We start from the raw sequence: 21716 nt of genomic DNA, 5'->3' as shown, positions 1-21716 counted from the left end.
TCTACCTTGTAATTATAAATGGGGTAGATGTAGAAATTAGAGGGAAATCTGCTGCAGTATAGCAGAGGGGTCATTAATACTCCAATTTAACAGTGAACCTTATTCTCCTGCACAGGAGAATGGGAATTCTCATGGGTATAAGCTAACTATAGTTTAATTTTCCTTTTCACTGTCCCTTGAGCAAAGCTATCTCTATTGTCTCTGTAAAATTTCATTGTAAATATTGAGTACAATTCTTATGACGTTATCGGAATCCCAAAGATCATTCAGAAGGAATTATACTTGAATTAACAAAGTTATGGCAAATCTGGTCTGTACATTTGTATTGAATGTTTTCAAAGAACCCATGCAGGCACAATTAAGCTTGTGCTCAGAAGCAATGGAGAACATAATCCTATGGAGGACAGAACATCTATTAAAAGATGCTGTTCAGTCTCTTCTAGTCTGCCAACAAATGGGACAACTGGGAGAAGGGTGGGGGAAGCCCAGTTAGAGGAATATGTGTGTTTAATGGGTAGACAGAGTAGGTGAAGAGGGGACAGAAACAGAGCAATGGGGGCAGGGTAGAGTGTAGTAAGAACTGGGTAGATCAGAAGGAGAGAGGAAATAGAATAAGGAGGAGCCATTTACCTTAACATGGAAAATTCATTGTTTTTGTAAGCTACCCATGTAGAAAGTGAAGTGCTGTTCCATTAGTTTGTCATAGAGTGAAGATGATGGTGCGGGAATGGGGAGAGATATTAAAAGTGTCAGCAACTTTGAGCCTCCAGGATTCAGACAGGTGAGTCAACAGCTACTAATGTCTGAAAGGGAATGAGAGTGAAGTAATGATAGACCAGAATATTTTTGTGAAATTCAAAAGAACATAACTTGGCACCCCAAAATTCAGATAAACTTATCTTCTGACTGACTACTTTTAGTTTTAAAAGGTCTTTCAAAACTTGGAGAAGTGACACTGGTTTCATATCAAATTTTAACTAACTCCCAAAAAGAATTGAAAACGAATCCTGAAGTCAACCAGGTGAGGCAACACTTCACCTGTGAGTCGGCTGGGGTGATATACTGTGTCCGGTGATCCCGGTGTGACCTTCTATATATTGGAGAGACCCGACACAGACTGGGAGACCATTTCACTGAACACCTACGCTCTGTCCACCAGAGAAAGCAGTATCTCCCAGTGGCCACACATTTTAATTCCACGTTCCATTCCCATTATGAAATGTCTATCCATGGCCTCCTCTACTGTTAAGATGAAGCCACACTCAGGTTGTAGGAACAACACCTTATATTCAGTCTGGGTAGTCTCCAACCTGATGGCATGAACATTGATTTCTCTAACTTCTGTTAATGCCCCTCCTCCCCTTCTTACACCATCCCTAACTTTTTTCTCTCTCTTTCCCTCTCACAATAACTTCCTGCCTGTTCTTCATCTTCCTCTGGTGTCCCCTCCCACTTTCTTTCTTCAAAGGCCTTCCATCCTATGATACTCCCCCTTCTCCAGCCTTGTATCCCTTTTGCCAATCAACTTCCCAGCTCTTAGCTTCACCCCTCCCCCTCCTGCCTTTTCCTATGATTTTGGTTCTCCCCCTCCCCCCCACTTTCAAATCTCTTACTATCTCTCCTTTCAGTTAGTCCTGACGAAGGGTCTTGACGCTTTCTCCTATAGATGCTGCCTGACCTGCTGCATTCCACCAGCGTTTGGTGTGTGTTTCCCAAAAGGAATCTTGCTTTTAAATAATCAAGAGCTTATATTCATGTCAAATTCATTTATTCTATTGTGACAAGCTCCAATTACTTTGAGGTTTTTGATATTAACTGATCTCAGATGACCAGTGCTCAAAATAATTGATAATGAAGTATTTCTACTGTAGAATGAGAAAACCACAGTACAAGAAGTATTTACGTTTTTAGTGTCATTTGTTCATTACGTATGATAATGTAAACACTTATTTTTAACCTTAACCCAATTGCCATTCATGTGCCTGCCCCCCTCCCCCCCCCAGTTAATACACACTTCCAATATTCAATATTTCAATATCTGGTAGTGGAAGGACACTAGACTGTGTTTCTTCCCCATAAAACCTAATCATTGGCTGCACCAAGCTTCAGTACATCCTTCAGCATGTACTCCTGTAGCCCGGAATGTCCCAGTCAGCATCTCACTGTCCAGGCTTCCAACAGAGTGCACGTGTTGATGTTGAATGAAGTTCTTGTCCTTGGACGTTGAGAGTTTTTAACCATACTGAACCAAGCAGCTGGGCCCAACCCCTCTCTTTCTCTCAGTGTTTTAATCTCTCTAGTCAGTCCAAGTTTCACATAACTTGTTACACTTTACATCCTGTAGGTTTACTTAATGTATTTTTGTTTATTCCATTAAGTAGTGTTGGTGTCTGTCTCAAACATTAGAATCTCTGCAGATTCTGGAAATCCAGGCAGCACACACAAAATGCTGGAGGAACTCAGCAGACCAGGCAACATCTATGGAAAAGAGTAAACAGTCAATGTTTCAGGCAGAGAACTTGCAAATACTGGAAATGTCAACTGTTTACTCTTTATAGATGCTGCCTGGCCTGCTGAGTTCCTCCAGCAGTTGGTGTGTGTTGGTGTCTATCTGCCATTTCATGAGTAAATGTTTCATCTTTATCTTGGTACAATTCACCCATTGGCATCGGGTCAATCCATCTTTTACATTGTCTCTATGTCTTTGCCCTGTTTCCATTGTATGGATTTTACCACAAAGATATTGGTCTATATTTTGTACTTATTTTTTGAGATACAGTGTGGAGTAGATCCTTCTGGCCCTCTAGGGTGTGCTGCTTAGCATCCCCCAGATTTAATCCTAGCCTAATCAGGGGGCAATTTACAATGACCAACTAACCTACCAACTGGTATGACTTTGGACTATTAGATTAAACCAGAGAAATGGGAGGAAACCTGTGAGGTCACAGGGAGAACATACAAACTTCTTACAGGCTGTGGCTGCTGGTGCTAACTACTATGCTAGCATGCCACCCCGCAAATGTATCCTATGAAGTTGAGACACACAAGGACCACTGTCTTTGTCAACAGATCCAGGTCCTCCTCTGCAGCTTGCACTTCAATATGCCCTGTGCATAAGAACATGCAAAAGTGGAGCAGAACCAGACAAGATTCTTACTAAACTTTTATTGCAATTATCTTCATGTCACTTGATTTCCTTATTGCTCAGGCATCAGAATTTGGGTTTAACAGATGATTGAGCTTCCACATTTATCCAGGGATTGAAAATTCTGAGGATTAATCACCCCACAGCCTTGTGAAGAAATTTCTCCTCATCTAAATTATATATAGTTGATCCTTTATTTGGGGATGTGTCCACTCGTTATATTCTCCACAAAAGGGGAAACAGCCTCCCTCGCTCCATATCCTTTATTTGGGTTGTAACCAATTCCTATACACTCAACAGGGAAAATAGCCTCCTTGGCTCCAGTCTTATAGGAATGCTGTGAGCTTTAATGGGATATTATTTTACTTTTCTTAATTCCAGAGAATACATGACGAGTTTACTCATTTTATCTACTTGCATTTACAGCATCCACGTGACCTGATTGTGGATGATCATGGTGTCACTATAATTTCTGTGGACTTGCTTCCCATCTGCACCTTAGCATAGTGCCTTCAGCAACTCTGCTTAATATTTCCACACTGATGGCTATTTCTCTCTCTCCTTTGAAGTTTAAGTTCAAAGAGTTTTGCTTGAATCCTGTTTTGCTAACAGCACACATTATTGAAGCCATAGCACGTGATCTAAAATATCTGAAAATCTCATGTTTTAGCATATGTGCTTTCTGGTCACTGGTTGCAGTTGTTTAATTTGCAACTCTTAAAACTTTTGAAGACACTTTGTTAAAATATCTCAAAATTTTCACAACATTCTTGTAAGGAGCCTCATGTTACAAAGTTAATAAATTCACAGATGATCCGAATGTCTCTAGCTCATGTGATAGTAATATTAAACCTCCTTTCTGCCTTCGGGGCCCCGATTATACTGTTCATGCTCAAGAATATCTCAACTTATTTGGCCACAGGGTAAATCATTGAGGCTTCTGATACTTCTCAGGTTAATCACCAAATGCACATTGTCCACTGCCTATCATTAATGTTACTGTAACTCAGGAGTTGCAAACTTTTCTTATGCCACGGACTCCTACTATTAACTGAGGTGTCTGTGGCCCCCAGGTTGGGAACTGAAAATTCACCTCACAAACTTTGCATTCTGTTTGTGCCCTGCTACTTCCCCAAGCAGCAACAACCTATACTGGTCTTTACACTGAGGATCTGTACATTACATTACTGGTCAGTAGAGTGATTGACAAGGATAGAGCTTCAAAATAAAAGACTTTATTGAGTGTAGATAATTAAGAGCAGTGCATGGTTTATCAAAGCATCAACATTTATATCAATTGTTACACTGGTTTTGAAGATACACATACACTCACATTCTACACTCATAGTGGTAACATAACCCAGGTATATGTGTAAGGACTTATACATACAAAAGTGGAATGAAATATTGAAAAAAAAAGAGCAGTTACTGCAATTGTACATTAACACAGTCTAATTAATAAATGCACCTTCAACTATTTAAACTATAAAATCTTGGTTACAAAATAATTTGTCATATGGTTTCTAACAGTGTAACAATTTATCAGGTGCTACCTTCCATTCAGGACATGGAAGAATGGGCTAGAAATTTACGATTCAGGTGATTTTAATAATAAACCTGATCATTGATGATCAATTCATGCTTGTGAAAGATGATGTGGGTTTTGCATGCTGATACAGGTTGAGCCTAAAAGAGGGACTGTGTATTTTCCCTTCTGGGTAGGCCCCAAGTTAAGTGTTTTTCCTTGTCTCCATTTCCCTCCAAAATGCTTCTGCTTTTGTTTTCAGGGAAGGTAGTTGCTCTTTACGTGTTCCTGAAGCTATACCCACTCACCTCATGTCCAACTGATCATGATCACCTTTTCAAACCAGACTACCCCACACAGCCACAAAATTCAACCCTCCTGGCTTCCTCCAGCAGTGACACAATGCTCTTTCTGTTGTTTGGCTTCTGGTAGTTGGGGCTGAGGGGGAGGGATGGAGATATTCGAGGTGCCCCAACAGAAAGTAAACACATTTGCCCCTCCCATAAACAGAGACACTTTAACTCACTGTTTTTAAGAAGCCCGTCATGTTCTAGCTCAATGCATTGAATTCATGTTATCATTGCATCCAATTACACTATAAACCTTAACATCTAGTAGTCAAACACTGCTTACTGTTCAAATTTAATAGCTTAAAACATGCATCTTCAAGCATTCCATCGATTTAACTCTATTGAAGAAATAATTGTTTGATATTTATCAACAATAAAAAATAAAATTCCATTGCATTTCTACACTTGTATCAGTGTAAATTATTGACAAACATATATTGGTATATTAAAATTTATGGCTCAGGTGCTACATAGAGGAGTTAAAGACAATGAACAAATGACAAAGATTTGTGAGGATTTCATACATTTCCATGTATGTAGTCAACAGACAAACAGAACATTTCAGCTATGGACAGGACTATTACGATGTGCTTTAACAACAATAGTTTGGCTCATTAATCTGCTTTTTGCAAGGGACACTTTGTTTCATTCGGCCAATAGACTTGCTTCAGTGGTTGGCAGAGAAGCTTCATTGCTTTTCTTTCTAAGGAATACCAGAATGAGAGATAAAGTGAGTTTGAAACATTAGTTTGGTTGTAATTGAAATTTACCAGATACCTATTGATTTCTGCTGGGAGATCAGACATTAAAGTATTCACTTGGGTGGACATAGAAGATTCAATACTTTATCAGTATTATCACAATGGCTTATTCTTCAGACGACTGAAATAAAAATAAATTATTTGATCATGTTCACAAGGCAACTTGCCAAGCGCAATAGGCTACTGTGTTTTCCATGTAACAACTGTGATAACACAAAGGCTGCAATGACTTTTGAAATATTTATTTCTTGTAGTAGAGTGCAAAATAGGCCCTTCTGGCCCGTCGAGTCACAGCACTCAACTATTTCCCGATTTAACCCTAGCCCAGTCACAGGACAATTTACAATGACCAATGAACCTACCAATGGACTGTGGGAGGAAACCCATGCAGACACAGGGAGAAGGTACAAACTCTTTACAGGCAGTGGCGGGAATTGAACCCGGATCACCTGTACTGTAAAGTGTTGTTCTAATGTCCTGAAAGACATTCTATAATTCTATGTATTTTTCTCACATTAATAATGTGCTTAATTGAACTTAATTAGTGAATTATGCACGTGTAGATAACTGGTCCTGCATACAAATAAAATTCAGATGATACAAAAAAAGTGAATAATTTTGCCAAAATGAACAGGATTTACCTTTCAATCAAGATCTTAATAACTCTTTTGACCCATTGGGTTTCAGGATTCACACAGACCTTTGCCCCTGACTTCAGGGTAATTCTGTAATGCACAACAAGAAAATGTTTTGGTTAAAATAAAGATGATATGGCACTGTTTCCTGTAAATGAGTTTTCTTTCATAATTTATATGAACAGTGGTTTAAAACATACGTTGAACAAAAGACAGCCAATAAACGAATACATTCAATGGGAATTTCAGAAAGAAGGACCATTATGCAAACAGATGTAAAATTCTGATAAATTACAGGCATACCTTATACAGCTGTAAGGTCTGTTGTTTTAAAATACTGAATGAAAATAGATCATGTTAAGGACAAACTTAGATATTAAAATATATTCTGATATGTTTATATCAACATTTCCGCACACTTACTGAGTAAGGAGTCGACATAAATGTGTGATTTCAATCTTATCAGTGTGAGAAGCTTATTTAAGATAATGTAAAATGTATTAATCCACCTGCTAATTCTGCAAAAATCAAACAAACTATAGTTTTTCAGACTTGTGCACTTAAATTCTTAGATTCACTATAGGAGGCTGAAATTTGTACTTACACAATCTCCACCTTTCTGCAGTGGGGACCCTGAGGAAAGATCTCGATATGTTGAAACTTTTTGGGATGAATGGGATGAGATGTAGTTTTCACACATCTGCATCTTGTGATTTTTTGACCGGTTGCACACAATCCTTTTACGAAACGAAAAGAAAAAGAAAGGTCTACAATGGTGCCAAGGAAATTAAAAGTAGCTGAAAGAAATTGCTGACATGTTGCAATCTGCTTCCTTGAATAATACAATATAGAAAATTCAGTTTTAGATGCAGTTTTCCTAATTCCCATACTGTTCCAAAATCTTATGCAGTTACTAAATGTATATAATGGCCTATTAATATGCACAATCCTTCCCCAATTTACCAGCAAATAAAAGGGAAAAATACATCTCTTCCTGCTGCATTCTATAAAGGTAAGAAGCATAACTTTGTGTATCTGCCGTTGACAGAAACCTTGTCTACTAACGGAAAATATTTGCAAAACAGGTCTCAGTACTTCATTGAATTGGTTGCTATCCTGTTTTGGGCACATGCTCGATACAGAGTGGACTCTGAATAAGAGAAAGTCTTTGAATAATTTGGAACTGTAGATGAAAATATACCGTAACAACATGATAAATTATCAGTGGTGATTGCTACTCACTTCAGTCTAGATTACCAGCTTGATTGGATCCAATCTTATCTACAATGACTCATCTCAAGGCTTTATAATCGGCCACTGAAACTCCCCGAAAAGGTCAGCTATTTTAATTCTTTATAATCAGAGTAGTGCCAACATAGATTAATTTTATTGGATGTTTAAGGTATAATGGATTTTATTTCATATATGAGACAGTAAATGAGAAGTTGATACAAACTATTTCTATGAAAGTATTCAAACAGTATATGGCACAATCATATACTTCTCAAATATTTACAATGATCATTCACACTTACTTTGCAGTAGTAACATAAACATGTATCTTGCTCCAGAAACAATTAAATCCTTCATGAATCATAATTGCCAATCTTCCAGTTTTAATTGAAACTGCATGGCTAGTACTTACCATGAGCAGCTAGGCAAACTACAGCTACCGCCACCAACAGAAACATGGTCTGAGTCTTCATCGTCAGCAAGTCTGTATGACTTTTGTTCTTCAGTCAGCAGCTGGCAACCTTCAGAGTGTCTTGGTTTGGCATATCAGACTTGTATTTATCTGCAAGTACAAAGGAAGTTATGACATCAGAGAAAAAAACATGACATAAGCATAATTGTTCATGCACTTTTGTCTTGAATCATTTCTTCCAAAACAATACAAGGATGAAGGATGAACTTTCTCGATTTATTTACACCTGATTTTAGAAATAGTTACTGTAGTTATAGATAAGCTCTAAACAAATATTTCTTGGTTTCCAGTATCTCTGTGCATAAAGCAATATGCTGGTGCAACTTTCCTCATTCTGGCCACTGAGTGTTAGCTTGTCTCTCTGGCCACTTCAACAATATAAATTCAAATTCAACACTTCTTCTTATGAGATCAGTGCTCTGGCACATAAACACTAACTATTCTTCTTACCACAACTGCTGCTTAACCTGCTGAAGGTTTCCAGCAATTTGTTATTTTAAAAAAAAACAGATTTGTAGAACCTGCATTTTTTATTTGCTTTCTAACAGAGATGCAATGTACATTTGACTCATTACTGCCTTTAATCTGTAGAATGAATGGCTAGCAATTTCCAGCAATTCCCATTACTACTTACATAACCATATAACAATTACAGCACGGAAACAGGCCATCTCGGCCCTTCTAGTCCGTGCTGAACGCTTACTCTCACCTAGTCCCACTGACCCACACTCAGCCCATAACCCTCCATTCCTTTCCTATCCATATACCTATCCAATTTTTTTTAAATGACAATACCGAACCTGCCTCTACCACTTCTACCAGAAGCTTGTTCCACACAGTTACCATTCTCTGAGTAAAGAAATTTCCCCTCGTGTTACCCTCAAACTTTTGCCCCCTAACTCTCAAATCATGTCCTCTTGTTTGAATCTCCCCTACTCTCAATGGAAAAAAGCCTATCCATGCCAACTCTATCTATCCCCCTCATAATTTTAAATACCTCTATCAAGTCCCCCCTCAACCTTCTATGCTCCAAAGAATAAAGACCTAACTTGTTCAATCTTTTCCTGTAACTTAGGTGCTGAAACTCAGGTAACATTCTAGTAAATCTTCTCTGTACTCTCTCTATTTTGTTGACATCTTTCCTATAATTCAGTGACCAGAACTGTACACAATACTCCAAATTCAGCCTTACCAATGCCTTGTACAATTTTAGATTTCTGTGGAAATCTAAATCTTTGCGATGGGCAGCGATTTTAACAGCGTCTTTAATTCACTTGCACTGTATCTATTAAGTTGCTAGGTTGTGCAATACCCAACAATCCTGTAGATGGAGTAAGATCGCAATACATCTGGTCAAAACCAGATAGTCTGATCCTTGACAGTCTCCGAGTTTGTAGCCCAAGTACTTACAGTCATATCCACCTAACTCATGTCACTGACCATTGCCTCCTACTGGCTGACTATTAACTCCAGGAAGATCAGAAAGATGGAATAGAGGTATGGAAGCTGAATGTGAAACTGGTGATACAGAAAACATTAAGGAATGATGAAGGATTATGCAGCTTAACAAACCATGAAACCCTCCAATCATACCTCCAATTAATTTGGTTATGTAAAAGTCCAAAGTATATTTATTATCAAAGTATGTGTACTTCATATAACCTTGAGATTTGTCTCCTTACAGGCAGCTACAAAACAAAGAAATCCAATAGAACCCATTAAAACAGAAGAAAACTGTCAAATACCCAATGTACAGAGAGAAATAAAAGCAAATTGTGCAAACAATAAAAGTAATCAACTAGCATTCAGAACTAAAGTTCATGAAACCAGGCATCATTGCATCTGAATCAGAGTCCATTACTTACGGATCACAGCCTCAGTTCAGCCCAGAGATGAGTAAACCTCTGGCCCCGACACCCTGACCATTTCAATCTGGCCCAGAAGTGAAATCGTCCAAAGCTTTTGTCGTTCTTTGCTGTTGGACTGGGGCCCTGCCACATCCATACAGTCTCATGCCCGGGCCCCACTCCCTCAATTCAGCCCATACCTGACCTTTCGAATCTGGCTCAAAATATAAATTGATCAAACCTCAGGTCTTGAGGAACATAGAATTCTTGTGCAACAGCTGGAGCACCAAAATAATGATGAGAGTTTGGACGCTTGCTTCTTCACACTGAAGTGTACTGGCTGTCAAAAGGCTGCCGCTTAAAATGTTTCTTTGATCTTTTAGACACTGTGATTGAATCTTTGCTCAAAGCCATCAAGAGCTTCAGAAACAAGATCGAACTTCTATGTGGAGATGTGGCACACCTAGGCGATCCACATGACAAAATGACCATTCTAGATATGGAACTGCAGGGTGAGAATATCAATTTAATCCTGGCAAGAAGTGCAGTGTCCACTTTTATAAGAAAATTGGAAATATGTAAGCAAGCCATTGGGAGAAGAATGTTCTCACAGTTCCCCTGCATGAAAAGTATGGTACTCTCTTTCACAGATGGTGATTTGCAAGAGTACTGCTTACACTTGCGGTCACTGAAGAAGGATTTTCAGAATTGTTTCAAGGACTTGAACAATCTGGAAATTCCGGACTGAGTAAATTGGAGAAAAGCTGAACTGCTCTTCATTGCATTTCCATCTTTCTACCTTGTTAAAAGAGGCTTCAATGTAGTGAACCACACACTCACAAAAAACAGAAACCATTTGGACTTTGTTATGCTTGGTGACTTGAAGCTTTTGCTGTCATAGCTTGAGCAGATATTTCAACTCTTGCTAAAAACCATCAGGCTCAAGGATCACATTGATATCGAAGCTGCTGTACAGTACTGCTGTACTTCCGGCATTTCCAACAGGATCCCACCACAAAACACATCTTTCCCTCCTCCACCTCACCCCCTCCCTACTTTCTGCTTTCTGCAGGGGTTGCTCATTATGTGACTCACTTGTCCATTCATCCCTCCTCACTGATCTCCCTCCTTGCATTTACCCTTGCAAGTGGAACAGGCGATACACCTGCCCCAACACCTCCTTCCTCACTACCATTCAGGGCCCCTGTGAGTCAGCTGGTGTGATATACTGCGTCTGGTGCTCCCGGTGTGGCCTTCTATATATTGGTGAGACCCGATGCAGACTGGGAGGCTGTTTCGCTGAATACTGACGCTCTGTCCACCAGAGAAAGCAGGATCTCCCAGTGGCCACACATTTTAATTCCACATCCCATTCCCATTCTGATATGTTTATCCATGGCCTCCTTTACTGTCAAGATGAAGTCACACTCCGGTTGTAGAAACGAGACCTTATATTCCGTCTGTGTAGCCTCCAACCTGATGTCATGAACTTTGATTTCTCTAACTTCCATTAATGCCCCTCCTCCCCTTCTTACACCATCCCTAACCTTTTTCCCTCTCTTTCCCTCTCAGAATAACTCATTGCCTGTTCTTCATCTTCCTCTGGTGTCCCCTCCCCCTTTCTTTCTTCCAAGGCCTTCCATCCTATGATACTCCCCTTCTCCAGCCTTGTATCCCTTTTGTCAATCACTTTCCCAGCTCTTAGATTCATCCCTCTCTCTCCTGTCTTCTCCTATCATTTTGGGTCTCCCCCCTACTCTCCCACTTTCAAATCTCTTACTATCTCTTTTTTCTATTCGTCCTGACGAAGGGTCTCGACCTGAAACGTCAATTGTACTTCCTCCTATAGACGCTGCCTGGCCTGCTGCATTCCACCAGCAGTTTGTGTGTGTTTCCCAAAAGGAATCTTGCTTTTAAATAATCAAGAGCTTATATTCATGTCAAATTAATTTATTCTATTGTGACAAGCTCCAATTATTTTGAGGTTTTTGATATTAACCGATCTCAGATGACCAGTGCTCAAAATAATTGATAATGAAGTATTTCTACTGTAGAATGAGAAAACCACAGTACAAGAAGTATTTACGTTTTTAGTGTCATTTGTTCATTACGTATGATAATGTAAACACTTATTTTTAACCTTAACACCATTGCCATTCATGTGCCTGCCCCCTCCCCCCCCCCAGTTAATACACACTTCCAATATTCAATATTTCAATATCTGGTAGTGGAAGGACACTAGACTGTGTTTCTTCCCCATAAAACCTAATCATTGGCTGCACCAAGCTTCAGTACATCCTTCAGCATGTACTCCTGTAGCCTGGAATGTCCCAGTCAGCATCTCACTGTCCAGGCTTCCAACAGAGTGCACGTGTTGATGTTGAATGAAGTTCTTGTCCTTGGACGTTGAGAGTTTTTAACCATACTGAACCAAGCAGCTGGGCCCAACCCCTCTCTTTCTCTCAGTGTTTTAATCTCTCTAGTCAGTCCAAGTTTCACATAACTTGTTACACTTTACATCCCGTAGGTTTACTTAATGTATTTTTGTTTATTCCATTAAGTAGTGTTGGTGTCTGTCTCAAACATTAGAATCTCTGCAGATTCTGGAAATCCAGGCAGCACACACAAAATGCTGGAGGAACTCAGCAGACCAGGCAACATCTATGGAAAAGAGTAAACAGTCAATGTTTCAGGCAGAGAACTTGCAAATACTAGAAATGTCAACTGTTTACTCTTTATAGATGCTGCCTGGTCTGCTGAGTTCCTCCAGCAGTTGGTGTGTGTTGGTGTCTATCTGCCATTTCATGAGTAAATGTGTCATCTTTATCTTGGTACCATTCACCGATTGAGCATGACAATTGTTACATCGACTATTCCTTTGTTTAGAGAATACACTGCACTTCTCTCAATAAACGGGGTTTTAACAACCAACGTGAATGCCATGCTAGCACACTAAATCAGATAGTATACGTGTATGTGGACATACTGATTACTGCTATATTACTGCAACATGGACCACCAGATTCCCTTTGAAAGGGGAGACTCAAAATTTGTGTAGATAGAAAGTTGTTGCTCTAACCTTCCCTCTCTCGATATTTTCCAGTGGACTCGTGTTAGTCATTGTTGCTTTCAACTGCCTGTTCTGCTCTTATGTTAAAATGTCTGGAGACAATTTATATCGAGGACTGAAGAATATATATTTCACAGGACCTTTGGAGCGAGTAACTCACCTGCATGGCATATTACAATCCTCCTCCAAATCATTCACGTCATCCTGAGCTTAAATTAGTTATTTAGTAATTCAGTGAATGTCAGGTTTTCTAAATCATGCAGTTTTTCTCAAGATTCAAACAGCCTCGTTCAGAACTTGCTACAAATTCTGCACCAAGCTTACTGCCTTTCACCCTATGTGGATTTTTGCCACATTACATCTGTTGGCCTAACTTTCCAGTGAAATGGCTTTCTTGTAACTTTTGAGCCAGTCAGATTCCTCTTCTAAACTACTTGCTGTGCCGTGTAATTATCTGCTGTCCAAATGATGCATTGAACAAAATGGCTTATTCTTCATTTTACAGTGTTTCACCTTGATCTGAATTTCTGGCTCTCCTCATGTTGTCCTCTGCAACTTTGCTTTTCCATCTCACGATGACTTTCTGAAGGTATTGCCACATCAACCCACTGGTGAATTAACTGCCTTTGCAACCAGACAGCTGAACAGTTAACACAGTAAATGTGTGTGTTTAATAAAAAAAAACACTTGTAAATTCTCAAAATGTATACTTTATTGATTCTTCTAAATCTACCTATGGTAAAATTGGCCATTCAGTGCTGTTCAATTTCCCCAAAGATCTTGGTTCCCTATCATTAGATCTTTGGCAATCTGTGGTCCGCATGTGTTTTTGAATCCATTTACCAGCAATAGGTAACTGGATGCGTAAGTGTGCACAGGTGAACCAAAAGTTTGTCTATGCCATAACCCAGTCCATCACAGATAAAGCCCTCCCCACCATTGAACACACCTGCAAAGAGAACTGCTGTAGGAAAGCAACGTGTATCATCAAGGACTCCCACCATCCAAGCCATTCTCTCTATCCGTGTGGTTATCGGACAGGAGGTACAGGAGCCTTAGGTGACACACCACCAAGTTCAGGAACCATTATTACTCGTAAATCATCAGGTTTCTGACCCAGAGTGGATAACTTCACTCACCCCAATACTGAACTGATTCCACAAACTATGGATTCACTTTCAAAGATTCTACAACTCATGTCAATATTATTTATTTATTTGTTCACTTATTGTTTTTTTGTTTTTGTTTTTTTATTTGTACCATTTGTAGTTTTTTGCATGATAGTTGTTTGTCCATTTATGTTTGTATATAGATTTTTGTTGATTCTATTGTGTTTCTTTGTTCTATTACGAATTGCCATAAGAAAATGAATCTCATGGCAGTATATGGTGACATGAATATGTACTTTGAACTTCTTGTATGTGTGTCCATCAGCAGGTTACTCTTGTGTTAAGGAAAATATTTGAGGTATTTGTGATAGACAATGTGATTCATGATAAAACAACTTGCTTGGATCATTGTGTATAATTATCAGTGTACAGTTATGAATCTCCTATTCATTCATTCATTCATTTCTCCCAGTAAATTCCATTTCTCATACCTGTCTCCATGACTTTGCCCTGTTTCCATTGTATGGATTTTACCACAAAGATATTGGTCTATATTTTGTACTTATTTTTTGAGATACAGTGTGGAGTAGATCCTTCTGGCCCTCTAGGCATCCCCCCTTAGCATCCCCCAGATTTAATCCTAGCCTAATCAGGGGGCAATTTACAATGACCAACTAACCTACCAACTGGTATGACTTTGGACTATTAGATTAAACCAGAGAAATGGGAGGAAACCTGTGAGGTCACAGGGAGAACATACAAACTTCTTACAGGCTGTGGCTGCTGGTGCTAACTACTATGCTAGCATGCCACCCCGCAAATGTATCCTATGAAGTTGAGACACACAAGGACCACTATCTTTGTCAACAGATCCAGGTCCTCCTCTGCAGCTTGCACTTCAATATGCCCTGTGCATAAGAACATGCAAAAGTGGAGCAGAACCAGACAAGATTCTTACTAAACTTTTATTGCAATTATCTTCATGTCACTTGATTTCCTTATTGCTCAGGCATCAGAATTTGGGTCTAACAGATGATTGAGCTTCCACATTTATCCAGGGATTGAAAATTTTGAGGATTAATCACCCCACAGCCTTGTGAAGAAATTTCTCCTCATCTAAATTATATATAGTTTATCCTTTATTTGGGGATGTATCCACTCGTTATATTCTCCACAAAAGGGGAAACAGCCTCCCTCGCTCCATATCCTTTATTTGGGTTGTAACCAATTCCTATACACTCAACAGGGAAAATAGCCTCCTTGGCTCCAGTCTTATAGGAATGCTGTGAGCTTTAATGGGATATTATTTTACTTTTCTTAATTCCAGAGAATACATGACGAGTTTACTCATTTTATCTACTTGCATTTACAGCATCCGCGTGACCTGATTGTGGATGATCATGGTGTCACTATAATTTCTGTGGACTTGCTTCCCATCTGCACCTTAGCATAGTGCCTTCAGCAACTCTGCTTAATATTTCCACACTGATGGCTATTTCTCTCTCTCCTTTGAAGTTTAAGTTCAAAGAGTTTTGCTTGAATCCTGTTTTGCTAACAGCACACATTATTGAAGCCATAGCACGTGATCTAAAATATCTGAAAATCTCATGTTTTAGCATATGTGCTTTCTGGTCACTGGTTGCAGTTGTTTAATTTGCAACTCTTAAAACTTTTGAAGACACTTTGTTAAAATATCTCAAAATTTTCACAACATTCTTGTAAGGAGCCTCATGTTACAAAGTTAATAAATTCACAGATGATCCGAATGTCTCTAGCTCATGTGATAGTAATATTAAACCTCCTTTCTGCCTTCGGGGCCCCGACTATACTGTTCATGCTCAAGAATATCTCAACTTATTTGGCCACAGGGTAAATCATTGAGGCTTCTGATACTTCTCAGGTTAATCACCAAATGCACATTGTCCACTGCCTATCATTAATGTTACTGTAACTCAGGAGTTGCAAACTTTTCTTATGCCACGGACTCCTACTATTAACTGAGGTGTCTGTGGCCCCCAGGTTGGGAACTGAAAATTCACCTCACAAACTTTGCATTCTGTTTGTGCCCTGCTACTTCCCCAAGCAGCAACAACCTATACTGGTCTTTACACTGAGGATCTGTACATTACATTACTGGTCAGTAGAGTGATTGACAAGGATAGAGCTTCAAAATAAAAGACTTTATTGAGTGTAGATAATTAAGAGCAGTGCATGGTTTATCAAAGCATCAACATTTATATCAATTGTTACACTGGTTTTGAAGATACACATACACTCACATTCTACACTCATAGTGGTAACATAACCCAGGTATATGTGTAAGGACTTATACATACAAAAGTGGAATGAAATATTGAAAAAAAAAGAGCAGTTACTGCAATTGTACATTAACACAGTCTAATTAATAAATGCACCTTCAACTATTTAAACTATAAAATCTTGGTTACAAAATAATTTGTCATATGGTTTCTAACAGTGTAACAATTTATCAGGTGCTACCTTCCATTCAGGACATGGAAGAATGGGCTAGAAATTTACGATTCAGGTGATTTTAATAATAAACCTGATCATTGATGATCAATTCATGCTTGTGAAAGATGATGTGGGTTTTGCATGCTGATACAGGTTGAGCCTAAAAGAGGGACTGTGTATTTTCCCTTCTGGGTAGGCCCCAAGTTAAGTGTTTTTCCTTGTCTCCATTTCCCTCCAAAATGCTTCTGCTTTTGTTTTCAGAGAAGTTAGTTGCTCTTTACGTGTTCCTGAAGCTATACCCACTCACCTCATGTCCAACTGATCATGATCACCTTTTCAAACCAGACTACCCCACACAGCCACAAAATTCAATCCTCCTGGCTTCCTCCAGCAGTGACACAATGCTCTTTCTGTTGTTTGGCTTCTGGTAGTTGGGGCTGAGGGGGAGGGATGGAGATATTCGAGGTGCCCCAACAGAAAGTAAACACATTTGCCCCTCTCATAAACAGAGACACTTTAACTCACTGTTTTTAAGAAGCTCGTCATGTTCTAGCTCAATGCATTGAATTCATGTTATCATTGCATCCAATTACACTATAAACCTTAACATCTAGTAGTCAAACACTGCTTACTGTTCAAATTTAATAGCTTAAAACATGCATCTTCAAGCATTCCATCGATTTAACTCTATTGAAGAAATAATTGTTTGATATTTATCAACAATAAAAAATAAAATTCCATTGCATTTCTACACTTGTATCAGTGTAAATTATTGACAAACATATATTGGTATATTAAAATTTATGGCTCAGGTGCTACATAGAGGAGTTAAAGACAATGAACAAATGACAAAGATTTGTGAGGATTTCATACATTTCCATGTATGTAGTCAACAGACAAACAGAACATTTCAGCTATGGACAGGACTATTACGATGTGCTTTAACGACAATAGTTTGGCTCATTAATCTGCTTTTTGCAAGGGACACTTTGTTTCATTCGGCCAATAGACTTGCTTCAGTGGTTGGCAGAGAGGCTTCATCGCTTTTCTTTCTAGGAAATACCAGAATGAGAGATAAAGTGAGTTTGAAACATTAGTTTGGTTGTAATTGAAATTTACCAGATACCTATTGATTTCTGCTGGGAGATCAGACATTAAAGTATTCACTTGGGTGGACATAGAAGATTCAATACTTTATCAGTATTATCACAATGGCTTATTCTTCAGACGACTGAAATAAAAATAAATTATTTGATCATGTTCACAAGGCAACTTGCCAAGCGCAATAGGCTACTGTGTTTTCCATGTAACAACTGTGATAACACAAAGGCTGCAATGACTTTTGAAATATTTATTTCTTGAAGTAGAGTGCAAAATAGGCCCTTCTGGCCCGTCGAGTCACAGCACTCAACTATTTCCCGATTTAACCCTAGCCCAGTCACAGGACAATTTACAATGACCAATGAACCTACCAATGGACTGTGGGAGGAAACCCATGCAGACACAGGGAGAAGGTACAAACTCTTTACAGGCAGTGGCGGGAATTGAACCCGGATCACCTGTACTGTAAAGTGTTGTTCTAATGTCCTGAAAGACATTCTATAATTCTATGTATTTTTCTCACATTAATAATGTGCTTAATTGAACTTAATTAGTGCATTATGCACGTGTAGATAACTGGTCCAGCATGCAAATAAAATTCAGATGATACAAAAAAAGTGAATAATTTTGCCAAAATGAACAGGATTTACCTTTCAATCAAGATCTTAATAACTCTTTTGACCCATTGGGTTTCAGGATTCACACAGACCTTTGCCCCTGACTTCAGGGTAATTCTGTAATGCACAACAAGAAAATGTTTTGGTTAAAATAAAGATGATATGGCACTGTTTCCTGTAAATGAGTTTTCTTTCATAATTTATATGAACAGTGGTTTAAAACATACGTTGAACAAAAGACAGCCAATAAACGAATACATTCAATGGGAATTTCAGAAAGAAGGACCATTATGCAAACAGATGTAAAATTCTGATAAATTACAGGCATACCTTATACAGCTGTAAGGTCTGTTGTTTTAAAATACTGAATGAAAATAGATCATGTTAAGGACAAACTTAGATATTAAAATATATTCTGATATGTTTATATCAACATTTCCGCACACTTACTGAGTAAGGAGTCGACATAAATGTGTGATTTCAATCTTATCAGTGTGAGAAGCTTATTTAAGATAATGTAAAATGTATTAATCCACCTGCTAATTCTGCAAAAATCAAACAAACTATAGTTTTTCAGACTTGTGCACTTAAATTCTTAGATTCACTATAGGAGGCTGAAATTTGTACTTACACAATCTCCACCTTACTGCAGTGGGGACCCTGAGGAAAGATCTCGATATGTTGAAACTTTTTGGGATGAATGGGATGAGATGTAGTTTTCACACATCTGCATCTTGTGATTTTTTGACCGGTTGCACACAATCCTTTTACGAAATGAAAAGAAAAAGAAAGGTCTACAATGGTGCCAAGGAAATTAAAAGTAGCTGAAAGAAATTGCTGACATGTTGCAAACTGCTTCCTTGAATAATACAATATAGAAAATTCAGTTTTAGATGAAGTTTTCCTAATTCCCATACTGCTCCAAAATCTTATGCAGTTACTAAATGTATATAATGGCCTACTTATTCTTAATATGCACAATCCTTCATCAATTTATCCACAAATAAAAGGGAAAATACATGTCTTCCTGCTGCTTTCTATAAAGGCAAGAAGCATAACTTTGAGTATCTGCCATTGACAGAAACCTTGTCTGCTAACAGAAAATATTTGCAAAACAAATCAGTATTTCATTGAATTGGTTGCTATCCTGTTTTGGGCACCAGCTCGATACAGAGTGGACTTTGAATAAGAGAAAGTCTTTGAATAATATTTACAATGATCATTCACACTTACTTTGCAGTAGTAACATAAACATGTATCTTGCTCCAGAAACAATTAAATCCTTCGTGAATCATAATTGCCAATCTTCCAGTTTTAATTGAAACTGCATGGCTAGTACTTACCATGAGCAGCTAGGCAAACTACAGCTACCGCCACCAACAGAAACATGGTCTGAGTCTTCATCGTCAGCAAGTCTGTATGACTTTTGTTCTTCAGTCAGCAGCTGGCAACCTTCAGAGTGTCTTGGTTTGGCGTATCAGACTTGTATTTATCTGCAAGTACAAAGGAAGTTATGACATCAGAGAAAAAAAAACATGACATAAGCATAATTGTTCATGCACTTTTGTCTTGAATCATTTCTTCCAAAACAATACAAGGATGAAGGATGAACTTTCTCGATTTATTTACACCTGATTTTAGAAATAGTTACTGTAGTTATAGATAAGCTCTAAACAAATATTTCTTGGTTTCCAGTATCTCTGTGCATAAAGCAATATGCTGGTGCAACTTTCCTCATTCTGGCCACTGAGTGTTAGCTTGTCTCTCTGGCCACTTCAACAATATAAATTCAAATTCAACACTTCTTCTTATGAGATCAGTGCTCTGGCACATAAACACTAACTATTCTTCTTACCACAACTATTGCTTAACCTGCTGAAGGTTTCCAGCAATTTGTTATTTAAAAAAAAAACAGATTTGTAGAACCTGCATTTTTTATTTGCTTTCTGACAGAGATGCAATGTACATTTGACTCATTACTGCCTTTAATCTGTAGAATGAATGGCTAGCAATTTCCAGCAATTCCCATTACTATATTCTGTGGAAATCTAAATCTTTGTGATGGGCAGCGATTTTAACAGCGTCTTTAATTCACTTGCACTGTATCTATTAAGTTGCTAGGTTGTGCAATACCCAACAATCCTGCAGATGGAGTAAGATCGCAATACATCTGGTCAAAACCAGATAGTCTGATCCTTGACAGTTTCCGAGTTTGTAGCCCAAGTACTTACAGTCATATCCACCTAACTCATGTCACTGACCATTGCCTCCTACTGGCTGACTATTATCTCCAAGAAGATCAGAAAGACGGAATAGAGGTTTAGAAGCTGAATGTGAAACAGTGAACCAGAAAACATAAAGGAACGATGAAGGATTATGCAGTTTAACAAACCATGAAACCCTCCAACCATACCTCCAATTAATTTGATTACATAAAAGTCCAAAGTATATTTATTATAAGCATGTGTACTTTATATAACCTTGAGATTTGTCTCCTTACAGGCAGCTACATAACAAAGAAACCCAATAGAACCCATTAAAACAGAAGAAAACTGTCAGACACCCAATGTACAGAGAGAAATAAAAGCAAATTGTGCAAACAATAAAAGTAATCAACTAGCATTCAGAACTGAAGTTCATGAAACCAGGCATCATTGCATCTGAATCAAAGTCCATTACTTACAGATCACCGCTTCAGTTTAGCGCAGATATGGAACTGCAGGGTGAGAATATCAATTTAATCCTGGCAAGAAGTGCAGTGTCCACTTTTATTGGAAAATTGGAAATATGTAAGCAAGCCATTGGGAGAAGAATGTTCTCACAGTTCCCCTGCATGAAAAGTATGGTACTCTCTTTCACAGATGGTGATTTGCAATAGTACTGCTTACACCTGCAGTCACTGAAGGATTTTCTGAATCGATTTAAGGACCTGAACAATCAAAAAAATACCGAACTGAGTAATTAAGTCATTTTTTTGCAAGTGGATGGAGGAACAGGAAGAGAGCTTGCAAAAAGAAATTATTGAAATTCAGAATTGCTTTTCAAAAATGTCTCTTTTTGTGCTCAGTGTAGCTACACTGTCATATGAAGTTTCCCGGTCTTTGGAGAAAAGCCAAACTGCTCTTTATTGCATTTCCATCTTTCTACCTTGTTAAAAGAAGCTTCAGTGCAGTGAACCACACACTCACAAAAAAAATAAACCATTTGGACTTTGTTATGCTAGGTGACTTGAAGCTTTTGCTGTCATAGCTTGAAACAGATATTTCAACTCTTGCTAAAAACCATCAGGCTCAAGGATCACATTGATATCGAAGCTGCTGTACAGTACTGCTGTACTTCCAGCATCTCCAACAGGATCCCAATACCAGGCATATCTTTC

General features: G+C 38.4%; 2 protein-coding genes across 2 annotated transcripts; both read right to left on the bottom strand.

Annotated features, from left to right (window-relative positions):
- Nucleotides 1–4360: 4360 nt before the first annotated feature.
- Nucleotides 4361–8171, bottom strand: LOC140737541 (alveolar macrophage chemotactic factor-like). Its single transcript, XM_073063989.1, has 4 exons — nt 8062–8171; nt 7021–7153; nt 6423–6506; nt 4361–5723 (listed from the first exon to the last, which is right to left on the bottom strand). Exons 1-4 carry the CDS (start codon nt 8120–8122, stop codon nt 5666–5668), a joined length of 336 nt encoding a protein of 111 aa, XP_072920090.1. The 5' UTR covers nt 8123–8171; the 3' UTR covers nt 4361–5665.
- An 8137-nt stretch (nt 8172–16308) lies between these two features.
- On the bottom strand, nt 16309–20852 carry LOC140737540 (alveolar macrophage chemotactic factor-like). Its single transcript, XM_073063988.1, has 5 exons — nt 20818–20852; nt 19681–19830; nt 18969–19101; nt 18371–18454; nt 16309–17671 (listed from the first exon to the last, which is right to left on the bottom strand). The coding sequence occupies exons 2-5, from the start codon at nt 19739–19741 to the stop codon at nt 17614–17616; spliced, it is 336 nt and encodes a 111-aa protein (XP_072920089.1). The 5' UTR covers nt 19742–19830; nt 20818–20852; the 3' UTR covers nt 16309–17613.
- Nucleotides 20853–21716: the final 864 nt, after the last annotated feature.

Source organism: Hemitrygon akajei, chromosome 13, assembly GCF_048418815.1.
Source record: "Hemitrygon akajei chromosome 13, sHemAka1.3, whole genome shotgun sequence".
NCBI classification, from domain to species: domain Eukaryota; kingdom Metazoa; phylum Chordata; class Chondrichthyes; order Myliobatiformes; family Dasyatidae; genus Hemitrygon; species Hemitrygon akajei.
Note: the sequence above shows the minus strand (reverse complement) of the source record. Positions and strands in the feature narration are given on the sequence as shown.

Excerpts from the sequence above, each read along its gene's own strand:
- LOC140737540 (XM_073063988.1), bottom strand. The coding sequence starts at position 19,741 with ATGAAGACTCAGACCATGTTTCTGTTGGTGGCGGTAGCTGTAGTTTGC. Across the intron at positions 19,102-19,680 it reads AGTTTGCCTAGCTGCTCATG|GATTGTGTGCAACCGGTCAA; the intron begins GTAAGTACTAGC and ends ATTTCGTAAAAG. Across the intron at positions 18,455-18,968 it reads TGCAGTAAGGTGGAGATTGT|AATTACCCTGAAGTCAGGGG; the intron begins GTAAGTACAAAT and ends TGTGCATTACAG.
- LOC140737541 (XM_073063989.1), bottom strand. The coding sequence starts at position 8,122 with ATGAAGACTCAGACCATGTTTCTGTTGGTGGCGGTAGCTGTAGTTTGC. Across the intron at positions 7,154-8,061 it reads AGTTTGCCTAGCTGCTCATG|GATTGTGTGCAACCGGTCAA; the intron begins GTAAGTACTAGC and ends GTTTCGTAAAAG. Across the intron at positions 5,724-6,422 it reads ATTAAGATCTTGATTGAAAG|AAAGAAAAGCAATGAAGCTT; the intron begins GTAAATCCTGTT and ends GGTATTCCTTAG.